We start from the raw sequence: 11,712 nt of genomic DNA, 5'->3' as shown, positions 1-11,712 counted from the left end.
AAGTTTTTTCCTATTTTTTATGTACGGCCCGTGATTCTGCGGAAAATAAATCGATTGGCCCTCAATACTCATTTGGCTGAGGATCGTAAAACGAAGTTTCACAAAAATTAAAGATGGGTCTTGTGAGTTGGAGGTTCCCAATGATTGTAAACTAAATAAAAATATTTTAAAAAACTAAAATTAACCCTCTACTGCCCAATAGCTTTTTTTTAATTTTAATTTTTCCCATGTTTAGGAGGTCATTTAGAGCAACTTTTGTTCTACGAAAAATTTTACTTCCCTTTTTTATGTTTTTCTTGTTTTATTTTTAGTGTTTCAATTTGCATTTATCTTGTTAATTTTATGTTTGTTTTTGGTAGTATTTGGCTTATTCTAACACACCATTCTAATGGCACCATTATCATTTAAATGGTAAAAAAAATGCGTAGAGGCATAGTCTGGGACACTGCATTACTACATAATTCTTTTCACTTAAAATATAGGAAATGTTAGTAAAAAACACAGCAAGTTGACCCCTAAAACATGGCATTGGTAAAAACAATGACAAAGTCACATAAAACAAATAAAATTTCAACCCGGAAAGTTTTCTAAAATTTTAAGAGTTCTTTTTTCAATGCTTTTTAAAGGTCAAAAATTGGTTGAAAATTGATTTTTGGCGATTTTTTCAAATCGAAGCCCGTCTAAAAGCGGGGTTGGGTTGTAGAGGGCTAAAAAAAATCATTATGAATTTATTTGAATATTTTGGTTGACATATTCAGATTTTGGAATCCATAATTGATTTGTTTTTTTGTTTTATCTTGTGTGCAACCATCGATCTATACTTTTAGAACTTCAATATCCTTTTAAACAAAACGTGTCGGCACTCTCCAATTTTTTCCATCATAACCGATGGATTCCCGATTGGAATTACCTCAAGTATGTACTCGAACAAATATTGCACGCAATTTGGCTCCCTATAAAAGCCATCCGGTTATCAGTACCGAACCATCATTCGATCAACTTCCTCTCGTCCGGTAAACCGAATCCAACGCAATGGCCAAGTTATTAGTGTTGACCACCTGTGCCCTTCTGGGCTTAACATCTGGTAAGTTTTAATATCTTTATAAATTTATTATTTTTTTTAAATTCATAAATCTTGTTTCCAATTCCAGGTGCCTCCCTCAAGTCCACCTTGATGCCGAGCTTTTCTCGCGCAGGGAAAATCGTCGGAGGGTTCCAGATCGACGTCGTCGACGTCCCGTACCAGGTGTCGCTGCAGCGCAATAACCGTCACCACTGCGGCGGATCGATTATCGACGAGAGATGGGTGCTGACGGCGGCCCACTGTACGGAGAATACCAACGCCGGTATCTACAGTGTGCGCGTCGGTTCGTCGGAACACGCCACCGGAGGGCAGCTGGTCCCGGTGAAGGCCGTCCACAACCATCCGGACTATGATCGCGAGGTCACCGAGTTTGACTTTTGCTTGCTGGAGTTGGGCGAGCGTTTGGAGTATGGCCACCGCGTTCAACCGGTTGATCTGGTGCGGGACGAACCGGCTGACGAGAGTCAGTCGCTGGTTTCCGGCTGGGGAGACACGAGATCGTTGGAGGAATCCACCGATATCCTGAGGGGTGTTTTAGTTCCGTTGGTGAACCGCGAGGAATGTGCCGAAGCTTACCAGAAGCTTGGTATGTCGGTTACGGAGAGCATGATCTGCGCTGGATTCGCCAAGGAAGGAGGCAAGGACGCCTGCCAAGGAGACAGCGGTGGTCCCCTGGTCGTGGACGGTCAACTGGCTGGAGTAGTTTCCTGGGGAAAGGGTTGCGCTGAACCTGGATATCCGGGAATTTACTCCAACGTAGCGTACGTCCGCGATTGGATCAAAAAGGTGGCCAAGGTTTAAAACCCCAATAAAGTCTTAAAATTTAAATCAATTTGTTTGAATTTCTCATCCGAAATGCGGCAACCCGCGCGAAATGAGCCTTAATTTATGCTTTCCGTACTGCACATTTGCTTTGAGTCACTCAAAAAGCTCCCACGAGGGTTCTCATTTCTTCCCCCGCGACGACGTCGAACTCACGTACACACTCTTGCCATTTAAGGGATGTTTTTTGGTTAACTCGTGGAAAAGGAGGGACTGGGGAAAACTCAGTATGACGCCCATTTTAACGGCTAAAGGGGACGGAAGAAACCGTTGGAGAGGGAAAATTTGAAAAATGGGTTCTTTTATAACGATTATGAATCTCCTACTCACTTTTTAAATGAAATCACGAGGAATGTGACAAAGCGAGAAATAAAAAAAAACTACGAAAAAAAACCAGAGTTTTATTTTTAAAAAAAAGCTCCTATAAACATATGAAAGCAATAGCTTATAGGACCTTTGAATAAAAATTAAAAAAAAAACTCTATAAATGATCAAATTTTTATAATCGATTTAAGCTGTTTAGAGTACATTTATAAACAAATGTAAACAAGGGGTAAACCTGTGTCATATTTTATAACCTTAAAAAATGTAATAATGTGTATGCATAAAATGCTGAAATTAGTATGACCCAATCTCACCCCCAAAACCTTATGTCACTCCTGATGACTAGAGCGTTCAATTTCCCGGGGTTACATATTTCCCGGGAAACGAGAAACTTTCAACAGATTTCCCAAGAATTCCCGGGAAATTTTTAAATTATCGTAAATTATTCTGAATCTGCTTCTGGTGAACATTTTTCAGCAAAATTATATAGAAAAGCATGTTTTTTGGTCAAAATAAGTATTAGGATCAATTAATGGCTTGACTGCTTGTAAAATCATACAACTTTCAGCAAGTGTATTAATTTTCTAATTTGATATGCTGAGTTTCAAATCGTACCAAATTAAAAAAATGTTATTCGTATTTTTTGTTGAGAAGTATATATTTTTTAAATCAAAATGTTTGGACAGTGTAGAATATCCATGCTCAACAACGAGAATATGTTTAAGAATAACATTGACAAATGAAGTTGATTATAAAAAAATCATAAAAAATTATGTCTTTCATGGCAAATAACTTTTTCAAGAATAAGTCTTGCTGGTTTCAGCATATGAATAAACAGATAATTATTGAATTTACCCTAAAAATCTAACTTCTCGTGCAACACTATTTCATGAAGTCACAACTTTAAGTTTTAAAATATTTAAAGCGAGTTTTATTTAAATATACTTGCATTCTTTTGGCACCTTTAATATGATAAGAAGTTGTTTTTTAATGATTTTTATATGATTTCTTAAATGGTTTTTGTTACATGCATGGTATTCCATGGTATGATTATGATTGGTTTACAGTTGATTAGACCATTACAATTTTGAAGTTTTTTTTTTATAAAAAAAATGTTTTGCTTCTTGATTTGTTGGGTTAATTTTGCAAAAAGGGGTCCTTATTTTATTGTCACAATTCAACCATCTGACAAGTTGGCATTAATCTCTTTCTTTTTTGTTTAATCATTTTATTTCTTCCATTCCATTAAATTATGTCTCAATTTTAGCTAAGAATGATTTGTTGAAAATAGTTGTAATGTTCATCAAACCATTCTTAACTTATTCAGTTTTAATTCTGGTATGCAATAATGTATTTTTTACGAAGATCAATTAGAAAATAACTAAAAGAAAAGTTGATCTCAGACAACAACACTTGAGTTTGAAACTATAGGACAGCAGGGTGCTTAGCCGAAAAGTAAGTCGATTTCGAAAATTTAAGCTTAATTTAAAAAAAAACTCAAAAATAAATAAAATTTTGAGGTAAAATAACCAAAAAATCATGACCTACCCAAACCGGATACGCGACGCAGTATCCTCTCCTCCGAGGACGCCCGATTAAAAACGCAATAAAAATATTCCCGTTTCCGCACATCCTTTTCCCGATCGTATACATGTACAAGCCTCCGCACACAATGAAACCTCTTTTTTTCTATTAAGTAAAAGAGGTTAGTGCAAAAATTGCGTCTCAGCATTTTTTTTTGCCACAGACCACAACGCGGTCGCGTCACCAAAGTGCCATAATTCGTCTGTACATATTGCATACATTTGGGTGCCTTACACACTGACAGGCGCGCCCGAAAGTATGCCCGTGTTGGTGCGAGGACTTTCCGCCTAGCGTTATGCTATCCGCGTAAAGGTATGCTTCCAGGCGTTGCGTTGTGTTTGTGGGTGTGTGTGCGTTTTGTAAGAGATGGACCGTAAAATGTTTCTTTCTCTTCTTTTTTTAAGGACGACATTCGGCCGGATGTTGGTTGATGTTGTGACGGGACGAAGCGACGAGTGGCAACATTATCTAGGACAAATCGCGTATAAATAGCGCACGCCGATCAATCGATACTAATTAATTTCCCATTTGTCACACTCCGGTGGGCTTGGGTGGTCAGTGTTAGGTTTTTTAGGATGTTAATTTGTCGACACTCAGGTGTCACAGATGAAGTGACCTACTTGAAGCAGCTGGGATTGAAGTAATTTGGTAGGAAATTCTACTAAAATATAGGCATATAATATTTCAAACTGTAACAAAAATGACTATTTTGCGGGCACTCTGGGGCTTATTGAGCTTAATTGAACGGAACAGTACACAGCAAAAAATCCGAAGGTAAAATCGCATGCACATCTCCTTCGTCAAAAAAGACACTTAATATTACACACACTAAAAAAAGTTGCAATCGAAGGGATTCAAACCCAGCACCAACAGTAAGGACTGGCGCCTAAGCCCGGATAAACGCATATATGAGCTTGAGATTTCGGTCAAGTAGGTTTCCCATACTGATGGACTACATATTTCAGGGTGTAATATTACATAGAATTTCATAAAATAATGCAAAATTTATTTTACACCCAGGCCGATTAGCCTTTGTGTTTTGATTGGGATATAACCCGCAAAAAGATTTTTTTTAAATGGCGATTTTAGAAGCACTTTGGCCAATAATACAATTAATTTCAACATCGTGTAAGCCAGATACTTGCGCTTAGGCCTATTGCCAAGAAAAAAAACCTGTACAGAGCACCAGAGTGCTCAAAACTTCAATGTTATACAGTCCAAACTCGAAGTTTCGATTATCCGAAGTTCGATTATCCGAAGGTTTGTATTGAACTTTAAATAATAGAATCAGGAACAAAAAAAAAATGTTTCGTTTTTTTTGTTTTTAACATCAAATTTATGTTCTGCGACCCCATTTTAGTCAAAGTCAAGTCAAGTCGATGGCCTATAAAATAGCAAAATGCATTTTTTTTTTCAATATTTCGTCAACGACATATTGGCCGCCATCTTGGATTTAAAAATTTTAAATCACTTTAGCGTAGTTTAGAGGTCATACTAAAGCTCGACAATCAAAAATAAGTTTTTTTTTCGTGAATCGATTATCCCAAGTCATTTTTTTCCGAGGCCTTCGGATAATCGAGTCTGGACTGTGTATGAATTTTAACCTGTAAATTGCAGTTTTTCGATTTTTTTTAAATAGTGCCCATGAGTGACTCTATTTAACTCAATGATATGAACAAAATTGCATCAAAATGACTTTTTCATTCATTAGTGTTAACATATTTATGTTCAAAATGCTTTTTGGCACGTTTTCTACCATCTTTTATTTAACAAAAAAGTTACGGAATACAGTCCAAACTCGATTATTCAAAACCTCGATTATCCGAAGGTTTGTATGGGACTTCGGATAATCTAATCACAAACAAAAAACATATGTTTTTCGTTTTTTTCTATTTTCTTGTTTTTAACATCAAATTCGAATTATGTGACCCAATTTTAGTCACATTTTTTTTTTTTTTTTTTTTTTTTTTTCTTGGATGGCCCACCTCTAACCCATACACAGTTTTTGTAGCATGGAAGGTTTACGAGCAGATATCTTTCGATAATTCGTCGTTCGTGTTTTGAGAGTGTCCTTTAATCTTAACTCTACTTCCGTGTATGCCCATCCTTATCTCTCGTATCTTATCTCAAGGCGCTCTTACAAATCCTATGTCGAGTCTTTTATTAATCAGATTGCAGCACTTTATCCATTTAGGGTATTGGAACCATTTGCTATTCCACACGCATATGAGCACATAGGGTTAAACCGCGCCCAGATTCGCGTTACTTTTGATCAGGTTTATCATATGCGGCCCAAAGTGATCCCATGCGAATGCGTACCGATAATGAAGATGGCCGACTGTCATAACGTGCTCTTCCTCACAGTACCATCGTGGGTCACTTCTACTCCAACGGCCGTTGCCGTACAAACTCCTTGCAGCTCCGTTTGAACTCGTTTATATTGCTCGTCATCTTTGCTGCCTCTGGAAGCTGGTTGTAAAGTTTAAAACCTTTGTAAAACAGCGAGTTCTGCGTACACGCCTTCCTCCAAATCTGCAATCTGATATCGTCAGCTCCTCTAGTGTCGTGCTCATGGATATCCCTTCCGCATACCATGGCTTCCGTCAAGTATTGTGGTGCCATCCTTTCCTTCACACGAAAAACAAAGACTAGTGTGTTGTATTCAATCCGTTGCTTCACCGACATCCACTGCAGACATTCCAGCATGCTCCGTCTCGGTGTCAGTCTATCACATCTAAGGATGAGCCGCATGATTTTGCTCTGGAGAACTTGCATCCTCTTCAGTTGCCGTTGTGTTGCCAAGAACAAGATCGATGAGCAGTAGTCGAAGTGCGGTGCGATCAGCGAGTTGTACAACTGAACCTTTGTCTCTGCTGTCAAGTAACGATTAATCCGGCACAAGACGCCAAACTTCCGCGCTGCCTTCCGAATGGTGTAGTCAATGTGCTCGTTGAAATTCAGCTTTTCATCCAGCATGACCCCGAGGTATTTCATTGTAGTTACCCGCTCCACGTTTCCACCATCCATCTGTACACTCCTTCTACACTCGTTGGTCTGCCGTGTCGTCACCACCATGCACTTTGTCTTCGCAATGTTCAGCTGCAGCTTCTTCCACTTCAACCATTCTGAGAACCGGCCCAACTCTTCGTTCATGACATCAAAACATTCATCAAAACTGTCACCAACCACAAACAGGACCGTGTCATCGGCGAACAGGTTCACCTGTACTCTCTTTAGCGCTTGTTTGATGTCGTTTATGTAGAGGATAAATAATAGTGGCCCTAGCACGCTTCCTTGCGGTACACCGAGGTCCACTGCTGTTTCCGCTGAGACTGCGTCGTTGTACTTCGTGACCTGCTTCCGGTTTTCTAGGTAACTGCCGAACCATTTCAAGACCGTTCCGCGAATCCCGCTTTTCCTCAGCACACTTAACAACTTAGTCCGGTCAATGGTTTCGAACGCCCGCTTCAAGTCTACGAAGACTGACAGAACAATGTTTCCTTTTTCGATACACTGCTTCCACTTCAGCAACAGGAGATTCAAAGCCGACTCGCACGAATGATGCTTTCGGAAGCCGGATTGCTCTTTCAGCAGAACACCCGTTCGGTCTATGAACGCCGCAAGTTGTTCCTTCACGATCGTTTCCATTACCTTCTCATACAGCGGCAGCATGTTGATAGGTCTGTGATCTTCAGGTTTCTTGGATTTTGAAATTTTCGGGATGGGAATTACCAAGGTCTTTTTCCATGCGTCCGGGAATTCACCTCGTGACAGCGATTTGTTGACGATGTCCAGTAAGTCCACAGCAACAACGTCCAAAGCGTCCACCATTACCCGTTTCGTGACGTTTTCAACCCCAGCACAGTCCTTCAGTGATCGTACCGTTTCCTTAAGCTTGCTCATTGTTATTGGGTGAAACTCACACAACAGCTCCTCCGGTTCCGTCCTTCCTTCCTCCGGCGTAAACGTCGTTGCTGGAATCCCTGCATTTATCTCCTCCACACTCCGCACAAAGAAGTTATTGAGAAGCCTTGCCGTTTCCGCATCCCCCCGTGGCTTTCCAAACACTATCTCCATCGGCGGCTGTCCGCCTGGCTGGATCAGCGATTTCAAACACCGCCAAAGCTTCTTTGAATCTCCGCCGCAGCTCCTTATGTCTTCGTTGACCGATGAGTTCTTTGATGTGCGGATTTGTTTAACGTAGCGGTTTCTGCTAATCTTATACATATCCCAGTCCGTGGCCGCCTTGGTGACTTTATACTTCCGGTAGGCGTTATCTCTCAATGTTTTCAGCGTTCTAAGGTGATCACCGTACCAGTCGTTCGGGTTTGCACGTTCGTCAACGCGGACGTCAACGAGGCTTCCAACTGCTGCTACCATTACTGTATCAAACTGCTCTCCCGCTTCGTTCACTGATACCGTTGGATCCGATCGACTCCGGTTTGAACGCAGGGCCTCTTGCAGCTTCGCTTTAGAATACCGACTCCAGCTAAGACGTGTCTTTTTCCGCTCGGCGAGATGTACGCTGCTTATTGTGGTGCTGATACTGATGGTTTCGTGGTCGGATATTTTAAGCTCCTCTAAAACACGTGCATTTCCACCCTCCACGTTTGTGAACACGAGGTCAATCATTGTGCTGCTACTCGGCCCGACGCGGGTCGGTTCTGTAACTAACTGCTTCATCCCCAAAGCCTCCGTGACGTTTTTCAGTTCTCGTGAATAACCTTGCTCGTTCCACCGAATGTTGAAGTCTCCGGCGAATACGTTTGCTCGTTCGTCCACAAAAACGCCCCTGAGCCACGTTTCTAGGCTGTCGACGAAAGTAGCGTCGCTGCTGCTCGGTGAGTGGTAGACTCCTCCATAGATACCGTTCAGGGTTGGGCTCTTGATGTCGATTGCGAGGAACCAGTTGTCACCAGCCACGAAATTTGATATCGTCTCAAAATCAATCCGATCATCCACGTACATTGAGACTCCTCCCGTGTGAGCTGACCTGGACAAACAATCACTTCTCCTGTAGTTCTCAATCTCGTACTCGTCAAGATCATGTTGTGAAGTCAAGTGCGTTTCTGTCAATATCACCAGTTTCGGCTTGTTCTGCTCGATTATCACCCTAAGCTCGTCAAAGTGTGTCCTCATGCCCGCTACGTTCATATACAGTATTTCTCCTACGTGTTGTGGTTGCTACAGTGTATAGTCAACAAGCTTATTTCGCCTTCCCTGCTGCTTCCTGTACACCGGACACTCACTGCTCCACACTGCATGGTTCACGTCGATGTCAGCATTCCTCTCCTTCCTTAGCTTCTCACAATTTGAACACTTTTCACTCTCCGCCTTACAATCCTTCAACTCGTGCGCTCCACTGCAGATCGGACAGGTGATAACGGCGGCTTTACAGTCGGCTCCTTTGTGGTTAAACCCGTTGCACTTGAAGCACCTAAGTACCTGTAGTCCATCGAAGACACGACAACGCTTCCAGCCGCAGTTCACTTTTCCAGCGTCCAATACCTTAAAGTAGGTTTCTGCGTCTAACTCAACTATTGCGTTGTTGTTGTCGTAGCTCCACTTTTCGTTTCGATAGCTCCTGCACAGTTTGAAGTGTTTCAGGCTGGCAAACGAATCGTTGTGGTCCATCAACGTCTCACGCAGTTCGTCCTCCTCCAACTCATCAGGCATGCCGATAATCTTGATGGTCGGTTTCAAGGTATCCCGAAGTCGTACGTCGTACCGTTCTCCAAGCTGCTTCTTGACGTTCTCCTGCAGTACCTGAACGGAAGCCTCATCCTTCAATGCAACAACAACTTCGCCATTTTTGTTTGTGTAAACACGCTGGACGTTCAGATTTTTGGAACTGACATTTTTCTGCACTTCCATCCGGGCGTTCTCAACCTCAACTCCTTCCTTTGGCTTGATAACAACGATCGGATCCGGCTTCTTGCTTTGTTTCTCTTTCTGCTCCTCTTCCGTCATCACAACTCTCTGCTGCACCACCTTCGCAAAGCTCGTTTTTGGAGTAACGAACTCTGTCACTGTGTCTCCCGCTTCTCCTTCTTTTCTTTTCTTCGATTCACCGTCCTCCGCTTCTTCAGCTTTCCTTTTCTTCGACTCTGATCGAGTCTGAACACGGTTTCCGGTTCCTTTCTTGTTGTCACTCACTGTTGAAGTCTTTTTGTCACGCACTAATTCCTCACGCACGATTTTCCGCACAGCCGATTCAAAGTTTTTCACCAGCCCTCTGGCACCACTGTAAACGTCTAGAACGTTTGACAGTCACCAAAACCTCGAAGAGCCCACGCATTAGTATGTGTGAAGAGCCCACCATAAACAATGCATTGGATAGAGAATGTGCATTAGTATGTGTGAAGAGCCCACCATCAACAAAGCTTTGGATGAAGTAGTATTGGTGTATTCTGATTGTTTACATCAAAATAGGGAAATGGCGAACGCTAAAGAGGTTAACCAAAAATAATATTTTTGTGTAAATTTATTACAAAATTCGGTTGAAGTGGTCACGCGAGTGGGTCTCGTGGCGCAGGGGTAGCGGCTTCGGCTGCCGATCCCGATGATGCTATGAGACGCGGGTTCGATTCCCGCCTTATCCACTGAGCTTCTATCGGATGGTGAAGTAAAACGTCGGTCCCGGTTTCTCCTGTCTCGTCAGAGGCGCTGGAGCAGAAATCCCACGTTAGAGGAAGGCCATGCCCCGGGGGGCGTAGTGCCAATAGTTTCGTTTCGGTCACGCGAGTGGTCCTGTTTATCTACGGCAGATTTCCGGACATATTATGTGTGTGTATGAGGCCGGAGTCGAAGGAGCTCTTGAATCGGATGGCGGAATGAGCAGCCGGAGAAGCAGAACTAGTTTTAACCAATTTAAAGCAAAAATCCGATTCGACCGGAAAAATCTGGGACCGGGGATCGAAAATTTCCACTTGGAAGTAACATTCATTAAAGAGTCCTGGACATGCAGCAAGGGTAACGTGTAAAAAAAACATAATTTAAAAAACGTCTCTGCACCTTGTTTATTTTTCAAATTCTGACAGTAGACACCGTGGTTTTCTTCTTTGTTTTCTTGATGTTCGTTATCGAATATTTTGGTTTCATAAACATGGCGGCAGTGACAGAGGGCTGCATCACACACAAGGACAGAATTCGGTAGCTTCGACAGCACCTCGATTTTTTCTGCCGTCTCGCGAGGCAAGCAGTCTACGTGTATTGGCCGTCGACACTTGCCAAAACAATGCACACACTGGACTGTATCGTCAACAGGCAGAGAGCACTGCGCGCACGGACCATTCTTCCCTCCACCCTTCCCTTCGCCCGTATCCATCGCGGCGGGTATTGTGCCGGGGAGACAAACAAACACAGAATTATGGAGAGGGATACTTAGCTTCGGAGTTTTGGCAGATTTATCCCGTCGAAAATCCTTGGCTAGTCACCGTCCTGCGACTTAACTCCAGTGTCCACTTGCACGATGCAGCTTCTTCGACAGGTATTAAATAATTTTGGTCTTCACACTGAACTATGACACACTTAAAAAGACACTTATATCGCGGGTCATTTAAAATGCAACCGTTCAATTGAATACAACAACACATTTTAATGTTTGATTGCCTTTTAAATTAAAAAAAATGCATATTTTTAGTATTTTATTATCGCCATTTTGACCGACATCTTTTGTTTTAAAATTCTAAATCACATATTTAAGCTCAACAATAAAAAAAAACAATTTTTTTTTCGTGATTCTATTATCCGATGTTTTGATTATCCGAAGTGAAATTTTGCCAATGCTTCGGATAATCGAGTCTGGACTCCCAGTCACGAAATATTCTAGCAGTGCTGGTTTTGCTAGAATGCTGTAAGAATATCCAGCTCTGTGAGCACTCTGCTAGAATCCTGCT

The 11,712-nt window shown here is 41.9% G+C and overlaps 1 protein-coding gene across 1 annotated transcript; it reads left to right on the top strand.

The window, feature by feature from the left end:
* Positions 1-925: 925 nt before the first annotated feature.
* Positions 926-1,912, top strand: LOC120414088 (trypsin-2). The gene is made up of 2 exons (XM_039575110.2): positions 926-1,084; positions 1,152-1,912. The coding sequence occupies exons 1-2, from the start codon at positions 1,033-1,035 to the stop codon at positions 1,883-1,885; spliced, it is 786 nt and encodes a 261-aa protein (XP_039431044.2). The 5' UTR covers positions 926-1,032; the 3' UTR covers positions 1,886-1,912.
* The last annotated feature ends 9,800 nt before the right edge of the window (positions 1,913-11,712 follow it).

This window comes from Culex pipiens, chromosome 2 (genome assembly GCF_016801865.2).
Source record: "Culex pipiens pallens isolate TS chromosome 2, TS_CPP_V2, whole genome shotgun sequence".
Classification (NCBI taxonomy): domain Eukaryota; kingdom Metazoa; phylum Arthropoda; class Insecta; order Diptera; family Culicidae; genus Culex; species Culex pipiens.
Note: the sequence above shows the minus strand (reverse complement) of the source record. Positions and strands in the feature narration are given on the sequence as shown.